Source organism: Plasmodium coatneyi, chromosome 14 (genome assembly GCF_001680005.1).
Source record: "Plasmodium coatneyi strain Hackeri chromosome 14, complete sequence".
Taxonomy (NCBI): domain Eukaryota; phylum Apicomplexa; class Aconoidasida; order Haemosporida; family Plasmodiidae; genus Plasmodium; species Plasmodium coatneyi.
The window spans coordinates 1,289,577-1,309,054 of record NC_033569.1 but is presented as its reverse complement, the minus strand read 5'-3'; the positions used below and the strand labels follow the sequence as shown (position 1 = coordinate 1,309,054).

The 19,478-nt window shown below is 45.3% G+C and overlaps 3 protein-coding genes across 3 annotated transcripts; 1 reads left to right on the top strand and 2 right to left on the bottom strand.

Moving 5' to 3' along the window:
- Window positions 1-1,056: 1,056 nt before the first annotated feature.
- PCOAH_00053980 (Merozoite surface protein-9) lies at window positions 1,057-3,396 on the bottom strand (the record flags this gene model as incomplete). Its single annotated transcript, XM_020062178.1, has 1 exon — window positions 1,057-3,396. The coding sequence occupies one exon, from the start codon at window positions 3,394-3,396 to the stop codon at window positions 1,057-1,059; it is 2,340 nt and encodes a 779-aa protein (XP_019917587.1).
- Window positions 3,397-6,950: 3,554 nt separating this feature from the next.
- On the top strand, window positions 6,951-9,992 carry PCOAH_00053970 (Uncharacterized protein; the record flags this gene model as incomplete). The annotated part of the gene is made up of 2 exons (XM_020062177.1): window positions 6,951-9,681; window positions 9,775-9,992. 2 exons carry the CDS (start codon window positions 6,951-6,953, stop codon window positions 9,990-9,992), a joined length of 2,949 nt encoding a protein of 982 aa, XP_019917606.1.
- Window positions 9,993-10,241: 249 nt separating this feature from the next.
- On the bottom strand, window positions 10,242-18,929 carry PCOAH_00053960 (Uncharacterized protein; the record flags this gene model as incomplete). Its single annotated transcript, XM_020062176.1, has 1 exon — window positions 10,242-18,929. The coding sequence occupies one exon, from the start codon at window positions 18,927-18,929 to the stop codon at window positions 10,242-10,244; it is 8,688 nt and encodes a 2,895-aa protein (XP_019917724.1).
- Window positions 18,930-19,478: the final 549 nt, after the last annotated feature.

The window sequence follows — 19,478 nt, the reverse complement described above, 5'->3', positions numbered from 1 at the left end:
GTTGGTGCAGCTTGAACAAATGTAACGTACAGTGTGTCCTCACATTGGGCAGTTATTTTTTTGTTTGGGGGAGGTTCAATTTTTTTTCTATTCCTCGAAGGGATACGCTACCCCTCCCTTTGCCTCATTTTTTTTGTCCCTTTTTTTTGTGTTTTATCTTACTAAGTGCGAAATCTTAAAAATTAAAAAGAAAAAATATATATATATATAAAGGGTAGAACTAAAAAAATAAATTACACAGGATAAAACGTACGGGTGGGACGAAGTGGATAACTTAAATCCATGTGCAGAAATGAAAGCCTAGTCGAGTGGGTGAATGCAGACGGGGCAACGGGCAACCACGCACACGGAGAACGAGCGGGCATAAACGGACGGACAGGTGCACAGAAACACAGACAGGAAAACACAGAGACGCACACTCACGTGGAACCTATTCTGTCGTAACGACACAGATGCATCGCTGAAAAAAATAGGCACATCATAGGCCCGTACGAAGCATTTTATTTATTTTTTTTTAATCATCTTATATATGCTCACGTTCCTGAGTAGTAAAGACGTACACAAAAAAAGCGGAACAAAAAAAACACAAAGGCAGACACACTCCTCTATCACTGTGGATGGCACTCCAAGTAGTTCCTTAAAGTGTGCCACGGGGCAGTAAAACCGAAGTGGGGATGCAAGAGGGGCATCAAAGTGATTTGTACGTGACGCTCAAGTTGGCTTTCCAGATGCTTCAGTTCTTCTGCACCCCCCTTGAAAGTGTTACTCCCCCGCATAAAATATTAAAAAAAAAAAAAAAAAAAAAAAAAAAAAAAGGACGAAGGGGAAAGGGATGATCCTCCTTAATATGCTTACAAACTTCCCCATTTTTAATCTAGACATCCCCCGTCGAAGGAACCAACTTCGCGGGAGCAAACATCACAAAGTGCGAACAGAACGGATGGAAAGGAGGAAAAACGCCTTCCTCTACAATTTCAATGTTCATTGCTCATCTTTCGGCACATGGGCAGCGTCTCTTCCATCCCCTTTTCTTTTCGGCTCAACTTCTCCTTTTTCCTACGAAGTGATTAGATCGGCTGTATTGGGTTCCGTTTCGCTTACTTCTTGTTGGTCTACGTGAGCTGTATTTTGTTCCGTTTCGCTTACTTCTTGTTGGTCTACGTGAGCTGTATTTTGTTCCGTTTCGCTTACTTCTTGTTGGTCTACGTGAGCTGTATTTTGTTCCGTTTCGCTTACTTCTTGTTGGTCCACGTGAGCTGTATTTGGTTCCGTTTCGCTTACTTCCTTCGTGTCTGCGTCAGTAGTATTTTGCTCCGTTTCGCTTACTTCTTGTTGGTCCCCGTGAGCTGTATTTGGTTCCGTTTCGCTTACTTCCTTCGTGTCTGCGTCAGTAGTATTTTGCTCCGTTTCGCTTACTTCTTGTTGGTCCCCGTGAGCTGTATTTGGTTCCGTTTCGCTTACTTCCTTCGTGTCTGCGTCAGTAGTATTTTGCTCCGTTTCGCTTACTTCTTGTTGGTCTACGTGAGCTGTATTTTGTTCCGTTTCACTTACTTCTTGTTGGTCTACGTGAGCTATATTTTGTTCCGTTTCGCTTACTTCTTGTTGGTCTACGTGAGCTGTATTTTGTTCCGTTTCGCTTACTTCTTGTTGGTCCACGTGAGCTGTATTTTGTTCCGTTTCGCTTACTTCCTTCTGGTCTGCGTCAGTAGTACTTTCTTCCGTTTCGCTTACTTTTTGTTGGTCTATGATCTGCTTAACCTGCTCAACTGCTTGTGTCACCTCCTGCACGATTGCCTTTATCTTGGCGATGTCCACGGACATATGCTGCACGACTGCTTCTATGTTGACCATGTCCTGTGCGATATTTTCCAGCGCGCCATGAGTTATCTGGTCGGCCACCTCTTGTGTAATCTGATCCACTACCTCTCCAACTATCTCCTCGGTTACTTCCTCCTCATCCGTTTCGTCATCTTCCGTGTCGTCATCCATCCCTTGAATTCCTCCCCCGGTGTGTGGATTATTATATATTTCCTTCTCGTAAAAATCAATTTCTTCAATCATGTTGTCTATGCTAGTCATGAGACTGACGTCTTCCTCGGATACCGAACCCCTCAACATATTGGAACTGAGCTGAGGACCTCCAGGGGTGACCTTTTTGGGAGTTGCCTTCACCTCCTTCTTTACCTTGTCTTCTTTATGTCCAAACATTTTTGGGAACAACTTCTTTTTTATGACGATTAGTAAATAGCGTAATTTGTTGAAGAGTAATTTTATTCCTAATTCTAGACCTCCTTTTTTGAGTTCACTGAGGTATTCGTCCTCGGGCACTTCAGTTGGGGGATCTTCTCCCAACTCTTTTGCCTTCTTAGTCCTGTAGATTATGTAGGCCTTGTATAAGAGTCGTAGCAAGATGTCCTTAAGTTTACTCAAGACGATTCCTTTAAGACTGGTTATAAGAAATTCATATGAAGACAACTCCGTTTTGAAGTGATCCAACTTTTCGATGGTCGTTCCATCAGCGTTGGCAGTGCCATCTTTCTTCGTTATCATTCCTTCAATGTCAACAATTTTTTCTCCAATTTCTTTTCCCTTTTCTATGAGGCTAACTAGTTCTCCACCTATTCCTCCTCCTTCCTGCATCAGGGTATTCTTCACAACTTCCATAAGCCCCTCACCATCTTTAAATAACCCCTTCATGCTGTTCTTTACCATTTCATCTACACCTAAGCTTCCTAATTCATAGTTATGTCCTTCATCATTTTCTGTTACGTTTCCTAATTGGATAGGTTCGTTGGCATTCTTATTTGTTGTTCCTTTTAAGTGAAATATACCGGGCAGTATATTACTCACCTCAGCGTCATTCTGATTTAGCTGTTTCGTTATGGCGTCTTGGCTCTTCTGTATATACTCAACGTTGTTCTTTAGTGACTTCATTCTTTTGCTCAACTTATGAACCATTGGGTTGTTCCCTCCATTGACTAATAAAATGGCTTTATTATTCTTAATAGTGTCAATCATGTTTTTTATCTTCTTTATTTCTTGCTTGTGTAACTCCAAGAAGTTTATAATTTTCTTCAACTCTTCTGTGTTCGGTCCATACACATGTTCGTTGTTGCCTACCTTCAAGTCACTCATTAAATCTTTCAACATAGTTAAGTACTTTCCATCCTTCAGCAAATGTTTGCACTCTTTCATTATATGCTTGCATTTTTCCTTTTGTGCTCCTTTCTTTTGTGTCAAACAATATTGACATTTTATGACTTTAAACAATTTCTCGTAATTGTTCACCAAGTTCTCGTCGAACAGCTTCGAAAAGCTTTTCTGGTCATCAACCTTTGCTATGTGTCCCTTCACTAGGAACACGACGAAGGAGAAAATGATGATGGTCAGTCGCATGTTGCCTCGTGTATTTGTATGTGTGTGTGTCTTTGTGTGGAGGGTGCTTCGCCTGAAAAGGGGGAGGATGAAAAAATGTATTCTGTTCTACTACTATTTATTTCTTAAAACCCCCGCATGTGTGTGCTTTTGCCCAATTTAACCAATTGACAATTCGGGTGACACGTGTCACCATGGGATGCGCGAAAATGCGCAGACATACAGATTGATAAATTAACAAATTTGCTTTTAAAAAAAAAAAAATAGTAAATAAAAAAGCAACAACAGCAATAGCAACGGTAATTAAAAAAGGCTAGACAGCTAGCTGTGGCGAAATACACCTGCATATGCTGACTTGTTCATATTTTTTTTTTTTTTTTTTTTCTCATTTTAGCTAGCTGTTGCGTAGAGAAATTCGGAGGGGCGAAGCAAAAAGTGCGCTCGTCTAAAAGGTACATACAGGGGAAATACGTTCGTATTTCATTTGTGGGGATCTGTATTTATTCGGGGAAAAATTACCTTTCGTGCGTACAAGCGGGGGATGGAAGTGTGAGCGCGCTACCGTTTCTTCGGTGAGTAAAAAAAATTAGAACAAAGTGGTGGCAACAACGGAAGCGCTGCTAACCGGACAAGGTAAACGATGTGCGAAGTCCAAGTGATGCCCGACGGGGAAGCTTTGTATTAAGGTGGAAAAGAGTGTGTGAGCGGAGGGTGACTTTGTCGCGTTGACAGGTATGCGAAAAAAGTGTATTCCGCGATGAAAAAAGTTGGGGGAAGGTGTGCGACAGAAAAAAAATAATAACTTGGGGAAATTAAAAATTACGCACATGGAAAATGAAAAAGTGAAAGCGCAAAAGTGGAAATGCACAAGTGAATGTGCAAAAGTGAAAAATGGCAAAATGACGAATTGCCAAACGGCCAATGTGTGTTACACTACCATGCGTATTCTTGCGCTCGCAACTCTTTTGAGTTAATTCTACCCTGTGAATGTTTGCCCATTGTTCTACTGAGGATGGCTGAACAGAAAAAGGCGAAGAACCGGAAAAGGGGAAAAACTCGGGAACCCAAATCGCAGTGCATCCACTATCCTCCGTCCATCATCATCATTATTTTTTTTTTTTCTTTTACATAAAAGGTGATCAGAAAATTTATATAAATCCCGAGAAGAAATGATCCATGGATAATAGAACAGGAAAATATTGTTATAGTGCACCTAGAACGTTATTTTCCCTGCGTGTGTCGTTTATTTTTTTTTTTTTTGGACAAGCGAGTATCGTCAAGGTGTGGTATGCTTGCTACGTGTGGTGCGACTCAAGGGGGAGTTCCCCCCCCCGCTTGCTGTCTGCATATGTAAGCAGGAGTCAACTGTGCAGGTTTACTCGGCTGCGCCGTTTACAATATGGTGAGCTAATTTTTGGCCTGATCCGGGAAGACGGAACTCTGCAGTGCACCGCAGTGGGAGAGTGCACGGAAGAAGGAAGCAAGAGGGAGCGAAACATTTCTTTACGCATGTGCAACCAAGTGTGCGTCGTTCCGCGGCGAGAACTGTTAGTAGCGTCTGCCCCCCCCGTTTGGTTATTCGGAGGTGCGCAATGAGTGTGCGTAATGCGTACACAATGTGAACATATATATATATATGCACTTTTGTGTGCGCATGCGTGTATGTGAATAAGAACAAGCGCTGCGCCCTTTCCATCCCATTGTATATAGATTAATTCAAGTGATGAGAAGTGGGAAAAGAACTTCAGCCATTGGTACACTTCCGAAATGTTCACTGTTCAGAATTGAGCAGCTATTTTTTTTTTTTTTTTTTTTTTTTTTTTTTTTTTTTTATTTCCAGCTAGCCAAATTAACATTACTCTGTGTGCACAAATTTTGGTCTCCTTTCCTTTGGTCCTTTCGAAGAATTTCCCTCGTAGGACGCGTTCTCACGAAGCGATCGCTCGATGCATGGCGCATGCATAAGGCTTGTCGACGATGAGGTGGAAAATGTGGTACACCTTTACAACGCGAGAAAAGGATCCCTTTCCGCATTCTCCATCAACTGTGCGGTTATGAGGAAGGGAGAAATATGTAACGAGGAAGTGTAATAATGTGTTTACCGTTTGGATGGTCACTAGAAATGGGGCAACATATGGTACGTGTCCTGTTTTCCCCATTTTGCTGCCAACTTGGAAGGGCCGAATGTAAAACTGGTCTTAGGAGAATTCCTCCCTTTTTTTCAAATTCGACGTGGCATTTTTATAACTACAAAGAAACAGAGCTCGGCTGTGCGTGAGAAAAAAAAAAAAATGCTTAACCTGCAAGAGGGCATAACTTATCCAATCAGATGAGTAATGCGTGGTAGTTTGGCTTACCCACCTAGTTGCTCAGATGAAGGGACTACGTTTTGTGGAGATGGCATAAATGGATTAGGTGGAGTGGGGGTTTATTTTCCTCACACAGCAAGGTTGACAGACCAGTTAGGTGTGTGTATGCTCATGCGAGTTTGCGCAACAATGATTTGTTCCTTGTTTGTTACGCTCTAACGTTCGAGCGTTCGATTGGTCGAAGATTATGCACGATAGGCTTTTCTCCCTTTAGGACGATAAAAGGGGAGGGTTCCCTGCGGGTTGTCGTTCCAAGCATGTGTGTTGCGTAGTCATATGGTAGAGAGCCCGCTTTTTTCCACTTCGGTTGCCTTGGATACCTTTCGTGTCCTTATCGCTGTGGGTATATATTTTCTTTTTCTTTTATCACCCCCACGATTTAAAGAATGTGTGGTTACATCGACATGCACATTTTTGAGTGCGCCCTTTTCCCTGCACATTTGTTAAACCCACTGCGGAGTTCGGCAACACAGGCGGGAGTTTCCCCGGTTTGACCTCCCCCGTGAGTTGTACATATCGGTAAAAGGAAGTAAATCCAGTTATACGCCCCCCAAATGCGTGCCAACTATTGGAAAATATCGAATGGGCAAAAAAAAAAAAAAAATCCTCGCTAGGGGGAGAGTCGCATATAGGGTCCCTCACACCCCCCATCGGGTGATCAACCAAACTGTTCTCACAAAATACCCCATGTTTTTTTCCTCCTTCAATTGGGTTAATTTCCCTTTTGCTATGTTCACATACGTGTCGTGTGGATGCAATTTTTAATAGGAGTTTTTTTATTATCCCTTTTGTGTTTTTCCCACACGGTGACTTTGCATTTCTGTGCACTTATGGGATGACCACCTCTTGGCAGTTTCGTCCCCATTTGCCATTCTGCGATGAACCCGTTTCAGTGCATGCCGCTCTCCACGGAAGGGATAGGCGAAACTTACGTGTAAGTGTCTGTCCTTGACGAGCCATTGCGTTGTGGAAGTGTGTAGAGGGTAACATGTTAGAGGTGGGAGTTGCCGCACATAGGGAAAGGCTCACCGGAGGGAAGTGCCACCTTTTGGGGGGGATACGCAAAATGGGGAAAGAAGACCAAATGGGTGCACCTTCTAGTAGTCTCACGTAGAAGATCGAATAGTCCCCCTTGGCTAACAGCTTGTGGATAAAACGAGCTTAAACGATGTAACCACACGGGGAAGGCTGCGTTAGCGTGAGAACATGTCCAAGTTGCTAGCGGAGTTGCTCCTCCTGTTTGCGTTCTTACATGGGGGTGGAAGGTTGGCCCTGTCGGTGGGTATACGCCAAAAGGGGCCACGCCTTACTAGTCGTTTAAACGAAGGGAGGAGCATCCCCCGTGGAGAAGCAACAAGGGGGACAAAATATATAGTGAACACATATCAGCGGGGGAGAAGGCGAAAAAAAAGAGGAAAAGAAAATTTCTTCATTGGAATTAGTGGCACCCCCGGAGGAAGTCGTAAAGAGGTTCATGAGCGAAGAAAGAACAAAAGAACCTTCCTGTTCGACGAGGGAGAGAACGAACGCATGGAACCCGTGGATCCAGAATTGCATGAGAGTCTAAGCGGGTGCATCGAAAACGAAATAAAGGACAACTACTTTGATTCGATGATTGAGTGCAGCGAAGACGACTACCACTCGGAGGACGTCCACTACGAAGCAGATGACTTAAGTGAAGAAACAAAAAGGAAAAAGTACCACACGTATGGAAGGAGGTTTGCAGATAAAGATTTTGGAGGAGATCACGTGCACAAATATTACGAACATTTACCCATATATTACGATGGAGAAAACGATGGGCCGATGAAAAAATTCAAAAGAGTTTACAATGCAAACAAGATAGAAAATCTGGAGAGGAATATTAGAGAAGAGGATCTCTACTACCCGTCTGTTCCTGTGCACTGGAAAGTGTACGTCTGTCTTTTCTTAGACAAGAAGTATAATTACGAGAATGAAAATGATGAACAAATTTATGAAAGGTTTAATAAAAACGTTCGCCATAGATACGCCTTGGAGTTCCTCTCCTGGGTGAAGCTTTCCACGAGGATATACCAGAACACGTCCAAGGTGTTAATGGTCTTCAATTTAAAGAGGAAGGAAAATATTATTGGCAATCTGCTTTTCTTCACGTCCGTAAATTTGCACTACGCAGATATGTTTTTGAAATCCAACCCTTATGTGAAGCTGGGACTGTGTGAGGAACTATACTTATATGCCTACGAACAGAACAGTGACCACTTCTTACTGGGTATCTTTCCCAACTTGTTCCTACAGAAAAATTATTTATTTCTAAAATTTTTTAACCAGGACAAACTGGACCACATGAACGCACTGTATGAAAAGCACATGCGTTTTTTTATTCGTTCTAATATGGTTTTCAAGTTGGGTGTTTTGAAACGGGCCGCAAAGGATAATTTGAAGGATCTGTTTTTGACTCCTAAGCAGTACTTGCCTATTACGGAGGCCCAGACGAAGAGCGTGCTGGCCAAGTTCGACCAGGAGATGGGTGCCTACGATCGTTGTTCTTCCGTGGAGGTCGACTCGGATAGCAGTATTCGTCGTGTTAACAGTGTCGACCAAGATCCGAACGTAGCCAATGAGGCGGAAACCACGTATTCGGATAACACCTCCAATAGTGATAACGCCACTGATGCTCGTGATGACGCTGCTGGTGGTGCCCCCCTCGGGAAGTTCGCACGATACTGCCTGGCCGAGCTGACCATTGCCAACTGCAGGGACGAGGAAGAGGCACGCGAGTTCCTGGAGAAGGACCCCTACACGAGGTCTTGCCTCTACGAAAGCATCTTCTTTTGTGAGGTGCGTGAAGTAGCGCCGCACGTGCAGTACGCAGAGGGTTACATCCCGAAGGTAAAGAACTACCTGGACTACAACCACGAAGTGGATACAAACTTAAACCCCATCTACGACCTGGAGGAGAAGCCCGAATACATGGAGAACAGGAGCCTCGCCCAGAAGAAGTTCGCAAATCACGAAAAGGTGGACATGGATATTTTAGACACCTTTATTAAGTTGAAGTATACGAACAAGGAGGTAGAATGTCAAGAGGGGGCACCGGACAAAGATCTCACAGCAGCAGAGTATGCTTCCGACACTGAAGCCGAATCGGTCTCACCCCCAATGACGCTCTGCAAACCGAGGAAGAAGCAAAAGAAGATGGGTAAACGGTACAGGGTAAAAATTGTTGACTACGATAACGACTACATGGAATACCTGTGCAATGTTCAGAACAATAAAATCATGCATGTTAGGAAGAAGGAGAGGAATTCCCCTCAGGATGAGGTAACCCCCTGTTTGTCCAGAGACATTTACGACGTCCTGGTGGAAGACATGAGGAACCCAAAAATTTACCGGAAAAAGGACGTCATCTTAGTGGATAACACTCTCCAATTTTTCGACCACATTTTTTTTAAAGATTATCTCTCCAACTTTGTATACATTTCTCTCCCACCTGGTGAATTCATCGAAGAACCATATGCCATAAAAGATGAGAAGAATTATGACTTTACCATTTTCAACAATTCGCTAGCTAGCCAGGAGGACTTCCTAAAGAGACAGAACTACCAACCGAGGTTCCTAAAGGGCATTTGGCTGAAAAAAGATCAGTCGAAAATTTTATTCTACGACAAACAGAACAACGCACTCATGTATGGCACAGGAATTGACAAAACCTTTTCCTGGGATAAGAAGGTTAACCCTCGTATTATGAAGAGGGCACTAATAAATATGGAGATCGCTTTGGAAAAAATTCGACAGGGCAGCTGCGTCGTGAATGACGATATTACGGTGAACCAGGAAACTGAACGAACGATAAAGGAGTACACGGATGAGTACACCTCGTTCGAGCGGCGGTTCACTGCACCGCATAACCAACTGGTTTCATCGGACGGTTACCCGGATTACAAGCCCCCCCCGGGTAGGTCGACCAGCTGATTCGTCATCACACCGTATCGTCATGTCGTCATCACACCGTATCGTCATTTCACCGCTTCCTTATCTGACCCCGTAGGACTGGAATACCTGAACCCGCACATCTGGGAGAAGACGCCCGAGGAACACAAGGAGCTCGTGCTGGACACGGAGCGGGTGCAGAAGATCCATTCCAAGTTTCTGAAAAAGCTGGAACTGTATAAAGCGTCGATTGACGACGACCCCTTCACGCAGGAGGTACCCACGGAGAGCGACATCCTGGGGAATTCCAACATGGTGCAGGTGGAGTACCTGTGAAGTTCGCGTCATACAGTAGCCTGTCCCAACATTTGTCCAAAAATTCCATTTGTTTTTTCTAACCCTTACCGGATGGGAAAAGTTTCCCCTCATGTTTCACTTTCATTCGTTTCTCCTAATATTAATTTTTTCTTTTTTTTGTTGTCATTTTTATGTACGGTGTGGCAAAAAACAAACAAACGGGAATGCATGTATACACACACAACACAAAGCATGCATGTATGTACACACGTGCGTTTCACGAAGACGCTATGCTATGTAACGAAAGTTGTGCTGGAAGGTCCTCTGGATGTGACGTATGAAATTTCGCGCCTCCTTCAGGAAGGCCAGAAAGGGTTGGAAGCGAGGATTAACCTGGCTGCCGACCTTCCTCCTCTTCCTCTTCACCTTCCTCCACATGGGCAGTAAAAAGTTGTGATAAATGAACAGAACCAAAAAGAAGAAATGCACATTCATGGATAGTAACGCATTCGTATCCACCCAGTAGGGTTGCTCCATGCCTTCTAAAAAAATGTGTAAATCGGACAGGAAGGCTTGCGAATGGTACAATGTTGCGTGGATGAAATATTGGAAGATCTGCTGAATCCTCTGGATGTCTACATACTCCAGCAGCAGCTTCAGATATTCGTGTAGATATTTTAAAAAGATCCTTTTGTTCATTAGTAAGATGCTGTAACGCATTTGCGTTTCCAGGAACTTTACCGTCTTGAGGTACACATTGGGTTTCTTCCCCAGGGCGCTGTCTAAGCCATTCATGTCTTCGCAGTCTGAACTACTGAAGTCTGCGCAATCTGAACCATTTATGTCTGCGTCGCTGTCACCATCATGGAAGTCTACACAGTCACCATCGTTCTTGCCTTCCCTGCTGCCGCTTCGCTCTTCGGCCGACTGGAACTGCTCCTCCCCCTCTTGGGGCTTCGTCAGCCCGTCGGGCAGGTCTTCATTGTAGTCACTCCAGGGAAGGGGATGTCCTTCCGTTGGACTACTGTGTGCGTGGGGATGGTTATTTGGCTCATCCAGTTGGGGACTCACGCATGGCACTTTTTCACTTCCCAGTTGGGGGGTCTCTATCCATTTGTCTCCCAATTGGGCACATCCCTCGAACATTGCTTCTTTCAAATGGGGTTCCTTTAACTCTTCCTCTTCTGCTGGACTTGTTAAATGATCCACCCGACTGTCCCTATGAATGGCGTCTTTTAAAAGGCAATTTTTATTCCTCACAATGGTGTAAATCTTATGGGCTAGGGTCATATTTTGGGAGAGGTCAGATGCTGTGTTGGTAGTGGAGCTATTTCTTGCATCTGAGCAGTACTCCTGGGGGTCTTCTCTTCCTCTGTGCAGATCTATCCCGTTTGTCCTGTTTTTCTTCTTCATCCGACTCTTCTTCTTTTTCATTTTACTCCCCCCCTTTATATCCTCAAAAATGTCGTCACTTCCGAGTAGCTCCTTTATATCGAAATCGTAGACGCTAAAAAAGTTGCTATACGTGTACAGGTTCTTTAGTCCCTCTTTTTGTATTGCGTGCAGGTCTTCGCAGGTGCCGATGTGTGGGTTCCTTCTTACACTATGAGCGCTTCTGCTGAGGAGGCTGCCACCCTGGACGGCGCCATCGTCCACCATGCTAGCATCGACCATACTAAAGTCGACAGTGTCTACCTCCTCTATCTGCACATCGCAGTAAAGCGACTTGTTATAGTAGACGTTGTCCAGACGGGTTGCCAGGGTAACCCCGTCATCATGGCACAGCTCCTCGGTTAGCGAAAGGGTAGTTGCCTGGTTACTCATCTGGTGAGCCGCACCTTGTCCCCCCTTCGCAATCAAGTTCCTTCGAACCAGAAAAATCATCCCATTGTTAAAGTATATAAAAATACACATGTAGCTGTAGAGGAAGCATTTCTTCCTATAAATCGAATCATACAAAAGGTCACTTCCGTGTATGTTCCTGTCAAACGCGTCATCCATCTGTCTCTTCGTGGGACGCTGCAACCAGTTCCACCCATTTTGGTCACCCACTAAGTAATGCACTTCTGCACCGTCTTCTGTTACGGGGTGCACTGGATAATGAGTCCACAGGTCCGATTCGTTCGCAGGGTAGAGGGAGGAAGGAATTACCTTTTCTTCCTCCCACTTGGTGTCCCCAAAGTTGGCGCTGCTGCTTCCCAAGGGGAGGTCGTCCTCCACAGGGGGGTCGTCCACCCCATCAATATGATCCACATCACCGCCACTTTCGCTTCTCACATGGTGCTCATAATCAGCTTCACCTGAGGGCGGCCTAATGGTTACCCCCTCCTGGTAGGTATTAACGTTCGTCTGGTCTTCTCCCACGTCCGCATTTCCCCCGATGCAAAAATGGGAAGTGTCCCCCCCCAAGGAAGCTTCCTCCATTTCTATCCCCCCTACGTTATGAGACAATTCCACCCAATTGGGATTCACCTTCTCTGGATCTTCCCCTTCGTGGTTACTTTCACTGGGGTATTCATAAAAGGTCATGTATTTTATTAGCTTCTTAATGCCCTTCTGCTTGGGTATGACCCCGCAACTGGGCTTCGCCTTCTTTTTCGTCTTCTTTTTCGTCTTCTTTTTCGTCTTCCTTTTCGTATTCTTTTTTGTCTTCATTTTTGTTTCCTTTTTCTTCTTTTTCTTCGTCTTTTTTTTCTTCTTTATTTTCTTCTTGCACTTTTTGAGGAATCCGTTTAGGGCACTTCCCCCTCTGACGCCACCCCTCTTGTGGTTGCCCTTTTTTCCGCTAACCACATCACCCTTTCGCTGTTTGGCTAGCATATACTTCGCAAAACATCTTAGACGTTTTCTCCTCTTTTTTACCCCCCCCTGGGTAGAACCACTCCTGCTTAGCCTCTCAATAAAGTTCATCCTGACGCTTTGCACTTCAAAACCCAGTTCTGCTGTCTCCAATTGATACAACAACGAAACGGTGCAATAATTCAGTAGCTGGTAAATGTAGTAACTCTTCTTAGAATCACGGAGGTAGAAGAAGGTGTAGATGTCCCTCCCTACACGCAAGTTCTTTATGACACAGATGTCACAGACGCGTGTCGTCAATGGGAGGACAAAGTTGTAAAGCACCAACCTGCTTTCTATGTGAAACACGTTAAGTATGTATAACCCTTTTTGTGCTGTTACTACGAAGAGGTAATTACCAAACAGGACCTGTTTAATCAATTTTCCTGCTACTTCATCTTCCCACAGGAGGTAGAAGGATCTCCTTCCCTCGATGGAATGTGCAACATGATCGACCGAGTTAGTAGAGCCATCCCCCAACATGCAGCAGATAAGACAATTTTCCCTCCTACTGTCAAAAAAAAATATTTTATTTTTGTACTTTTCCACGTGGACGTTATCTATGTGGTTTCTCTCACCACTGGAATTGCTTCCGTTGATTGCATCACTGTAGGTGCTGCCTCCGTTTTTGCCGCTCTTGGACGTGTCTTCCTCCCTCTCCGATGAGGTAGACACATTTATCCAGTTCCTCTTCCCGTGGATGTTATTCCTATTGGAGGAGCCACCACCCCGTCCGATGATTTTTTCAAACCCCTCAGTTGGGACCCTCTTACTACCGCTGTTGTTTACTCCGTCCAATGTATACCTCTTCAGTGTTTTCACACTGAGGTTGTCTCCGCTGGCATCTCTTTCGTAATAGTTTTCCTTCTTCACTCCTTTGGGAATTGTCTCCTCTTGCATTGCATCCTCCATCTCACGCAAACCGTCTTGCTCTTCCGTCTCGACAGAGTCCTCTTCGATCAGGTTGATTTCCCTCTCTGTGTAGTTATGCGTTCCGTGTGCTTCTTCGTACAGCTGCGTTTTCCTCGGAAGGGGTTGCACCGCACTTGGTTGCATCGACAATGATTGATTTGACAATGATCGATTTGACAATGATTGATTTGACAGAGATTGATTTGACCCCGATTGTTGTGACAGTGACTGCATCTCCTCTTGGGGCACCTCCTGCACGACCCCCCCATCCAGCATTATTATTTCAGCCCCCACGCTGTTATGTTCCTCTCCCTCTTCATCGTCTCCTTCCTCTCCCCCTCCAATCACATAGATTGCCTTTTTCAGGTTCTTCTTCACTCCGTCTGCATCCATCCTACCTTCACCGCGTACTAATGTGTCTTCCTCTTCTTCAGAATTCCCAATGTCTATGACGTTTTTCTTCACTGGTGCACTGTGCAGTCTCTGATCTGATATCCCATTGGAATAAAAACTCCTTCCTTCCACTTTGCCTTTTTTGTTTGGGTGTTCTCTTTTTCTACGTTTATATGAATTGTATGGACTCGTCCTTTCGAAGCTCCGCTTATACGTTGCGTTCCTTTCCTCGTTGGTACTGCTATGAGTATCGCAGGATTTCTCAGCAAGGTCGTCAGATTGACCCTCTTCCACGTGATCGTCTTCCTCAGCATCGTCTTCCACGTGATCGTCTTCCTCAGCATCGTCATCCAAGTGACCGTCTTCCTCAGCATCGTCTTCCAAGTGATCGTCTTCCTCGGGATCGTCTTTCATGTGGTCGTCTTCCAAGTGACTGTCATCCAACCGATTGTCTTCCTCAGGATCGTCTTCCATGTGGTCGCCTTCCTCAGGATCGTCATCCAACGGATCATCTTCCAATCGATCATCTTCCAACCGATCGTCATCCAACCGATCGTCATCCAACCGATCGTCATCCAACCGATCATCTTCCAACCGATCGCCTTCCAACCGATCGTCCCCGTAGTCACTGTTAAGCACACTACTACGCGCATCCACGAACTCATCGACGCATTCACCGTTGTAGCCCTCACTGTATTCATCTGCATCTACACACATATGATTGTTCCTCTCACTGGATGCCAGCTCTTCATCCTCTAGTGAAGGGCTCCTCACTACACTGTCTTTCCTAATGCTCTCACCTGGTTGTGAGAACTGTCCCCCTAGTAGATTCATCCCATATTTGGGCGTCACGCTTGTCTGGTCCTGGTTGTTGTAGTCCTCAGGACATTCACTTGTGTAGTTCCCCTTAACCTCGTTCGATCTAGATAACTCTCCAGCGTTCACATCATTGGAAGAATAAAATTCGCTGCCCCTATTTTTACCTTCATATGTTTCGTTTTTTTCTATATTGTATGAATCCATGATTTCCTTGCTTTCTCTTGGGGGCTCTTTGGGCACGAGCTCCGCTTCCTCCGAGTAGCAGAGATCCACGTGGGGGTTGAAATTGTCCCACTCCCTGTCTGAGTTTTTTCCGCTTTTGCGTTTCTTAGGTTTCTTCTTTTTTTTCGGGCTGACGTTTCGGCTGGGGTCCTTGCTTGGATGCTTTATGGCTTCCCTTCTGACTTCCCTTTTGGCCTCCCTTCTGACCTCCTTAGCTTCCCTCGTTTCACTACACACAGCATGTGGTGCCTCCCCTTTCAAATACTCCCCCTTCCCGTCCTCCTGGGTGTCCTCCATTAGACGGTTCGTGTGCTCGATCGCCTTGTCTTCACGTCCATTTTCGTTTGTATTTTTTTCTCCCCTTTTGACTTTTTTTCTTGCCTCCTTCGCTTCCTTCTTGGCCTCCCTTTTTGCTTCTCTCCTTGCCTCCTTCCTGGACTTTGGCGCACACTTCCCCGCCATTCCTCCATACGGGTCTCCATTAAACTGCTCCATTGACTGAATAATCGCCTCTGCTGGATGTCCTTCTGGAGATTCCCTTTTGGGTCGCTCCGACATCACGGTCGTTGCTGTTTTGGTTTCTTCCTCTTCGCGTTCAGAGGTTCCGTGGGCTGTCAGGTTAGAGACCTGCTTGACCGTTTCCACCCCTGTAGTTCTCCCCTTTTTGGGCTTTTTCTTCCCTTCCTTTTTGACCCTCTTCTTCCCCTCGTTTCGCTTGGCAACCTTCTTCCTGTCCCTCTTGCTGACCACGCAGCCCTCCTTCACTTTATTTTTCTTCCGGTCTTCATTCCCCCTTCCCTCTTTCTTCACCAGGTACCTGGAATTATCATCCACCTTGCTCACGTAGCTGTTCCCCCCACCGCAGTCCTCCACCGGGGGGAAGGCGCAAAGGCCATCATGCAGAAGAGGTATGGTCGTATCTGCGTTACTCTCCTTATTGTACTGGTTCCGAATAATGTCGAGAATTTTCAAATCGATATTTTTGCTGCTCTCATCCATGGACTCATCATCCTGGAGAGAGCTCATAGGGGAAGACGACCTGCTTCCGTCATCATTTGGAAAATATCCGGAAACGGTCCTACGAGATCTATTGCTATGCATGTGGCTGTTACTGTAGGGGTTCATAACCTCATTGTCCTCATTAACGTATTCCACATTGACGATACTGAGGTTTTCATTGCTAGTTAAGTAGTGACCAATGTCTATGTGACTTTTGGTAAGTCTGCTTCCTTTCCTCTCTCTTCCGCTTCTGCTTATGCTTCTGTTCTTTACCTTTTTTTCTTTAGTACTTTTTACTTTACTTTTTGTTTTTTTTTTGCTTTTTCCTTTGTTTTTGCTCTGCCTGGTGTTTCTCTTGTAATCCGTCGGTGCTTCTGTTGCACCCATGACGGGGCCGCTTCGGCTGTAGCTGCTGCGGCTGTTGCTACTACGGAGGTTACTTCCCACGGGGGGGTTACTTCCCATGGGGGTGTCATCTCCTTCGTCGTCATCTGCTTCGTTTTCCTCTTCCTCCTCTTCCAGTGGTTCCTCTTCTTCATCATCTACCTGATCATCCGTGGCGTAATTTCCCCTTCGCCGATCCCTGTCATTCCCATCATCTTCGTCGTCTCCACTGCCCATCGTTCCGCTTCCTCCACCACCGCTACCCACGGAATCACCCAAACCGTTACTCATGCCACTACCACCACCGCTATAATTGCTCTGCCGCCTGTTACCGCTGTCACCGCTATGACCGCTATGACCGCCCTCACTACTGACCTCCTGGGGTGATTCCGCAGCGGCTGCATGCACCTCCCACAGGGGTAGTAATCCCGTCAGTACAAACTCGACGCATTTGAAAACTACGCAAAGGAAGGACCTCACGAAGGAGGGAAAGTTGAATCTATAATTGATACGCCTGTTACGATACTTCCCCCCTCCCAAAAGGAGACCCCCTGAAGAAGGTCCCCGTTTCAAAGTACTCCCAAAGTAGAGGGCGTGATCCACCTGGTCAGTACAAATTGTGCACTGCAGGATGTGAATGACATCATGCGATTTTGCGTTCTGCACAATGTTCCCATGCTCATCGTAGAGGTACTTTATTCTTGGAGCTATTCTGTTCCTTGCTTTCTTTTCTACTAAGTCTCTTCCCGACTTGACTTTGGCGCTGCTCTGTTGTGCGATGTCTGCTGCATAGTCCCCGTTACACTTGAGTGTAATTTCGTTAATTTTAAGGAAGACTTGGTTGTAAAAGGGTTTCAGCTTCAACGCGTGAACGTTTATTTGCACGATGTAGACGGACCCGTTAGATGCGCCAATGACGAGTTGGTCGGACACACTGGACCAACTTGCGTCCACTGCACAGGTCTGTTCCTCGAGCAGGCTTTGGATTATTAGGAAGCACTTGGCGTACCTGTTGACTTTTTTTTTTTTCTTCTTCCGGTTTGCATGGGGCAGTTGTCCATTTGAAGGGGAATACCTCCGTTGCGATGGTGAGTGTTGTGGTGGTTCGTTGGATGGTTCGTTGGATGGTTGTTGTTGTGGTGGTTGTTGTTGCGCTTGTTTATGCTGTTTGTCCACTTCGGAGGGGTGCCTACCCTGGACCAGGTGGGTGTTCCCCCTTGGATGGTGTGTCCTCCCCGAGTGCTTAACCCTTTTTAGGAAAATCTTCCACAGGGAGATGACCCCATTGTCACTACACTGGCAATACAAGCTGTATAATTTTTTTTTCCTCCGATCGATGAAAACCTTATGGCCAATTTTGGCAACCCTAATACAGCTGTCATGTCCATCGAGGAACAACCTCCTCCTGTTTACCTGTTCACTATTATTAATCTTCAGAAGTACGCCACAGTTTCTTCCATCATTTGGAATGTGAGTGATGCTAGCATATTTTCCAAAGCTGTCGAAATAGATGTGTCTGATCGTTGGCGTGTCAATGTTTTTGTCCGTCTGGTTCATATGTTCTTCATACAAGCATTCGAAATGCTCTCTGGTGATTCTTTGCGACTGAGTGGAGTCTCCCCCCTGGGTTGTATTTGTCCCCTCGTACTGCTTAGAAGACGTATCTTCCTTCTCTTCTTTGTCGAAACTCCTTCCGCTTTGTCCACCGCATATTAGCAGCAAATTCTTCTCCTCAGGGTAGGTGTTTATTTTTCTCCACAGACATACGATATTGTCACTACTCTGTGCGATGATCGAATTATTCGTCGGATGAAAACATACCCCTTTTATGTTTTCCCTCGTCCCTTTAACAAAAAGTTTCTGAGAAATGTAAGATTTCTTTAGGTTAAAAATATATACCATTCCTTTGGACACGCCACATACCACATGCTCATTATCCCTTGACCAAGCCAGGTCGAAAATTTCGCCACTCTCCAAAATTTTTATGCACCTCGTAATTTTCCAGTCTTCTCTATTGTTACTGTTTGGTGTAGTGCAAATATTTCCTAGTGCACAATTTGCCGTTACTTCCTTTGGTAGGGGGGTTATTTCCTCCTGTGGTACTTTTCCATTCCTGTTGCAGTCCAGTTCGTAGCATACCAATGTCCCCCCGCTGTCACAACTGGCCAAGTATTGCCCGTTGAAACTCCACCTGATCGTATTAATATATACCAAGTTGTGGTCATTGCTAATGAAGAGTAGCTCTATGCGTATTTTCCTCCTTGAACTTGTGTCATATACTGGGATTCGATATATTTTTATTTGGTGTAAACTGGAGATAGCCAATCGGTTGACCGTCGAACACGGCTGGAAGTCCAGACTCGTGATCTTCTCGTTCTCCGAGTTCAGGTTCAGCTTCTCTGTATACATGGTGAATACAAAAATCGTCAGAACAGTGCAAGCGTGCGGGAGCAGCAATTGTGCATGCTGGTCCTTGCCGCTTCACATAACAGTAACAGGGAAGACTCACATTCCCCACGTGCAGCAGTTACGCGTGCAACAATTACACGTGCAGTAGTTACACGCGCAGCAGTTACACAAGCAGCTGTTACATGCGCATGTCCGCTCTGTTCACTGGGCCACTTTGCAACTCCGTCACATCACCTTTCTCCCCACCTCGAACAAACGAAACAAAAACAAAAAAAAAAAAAAAAAAAAAAAACGCGCCCGGATAAAAATGCAAGCTCAAATGTAACACTTAAACGGAAAGCTAAAAACATTGAAGTGGCCACGAGGGAGTTCACTTCACATTGGCTGGCACAAACAAGTGACGCGGATTTCCGAACGATGCTTCCGCGAATGTTTCCTCGGGACATTTCCTCGTTCATTCAAGCAACTTTTTCCCCCACATGGTCGTCATACCACCCACGCGAGTCGATCGAGCTGATCGGAACCTCCCCCCCTTTTTTTTTTTTTTTT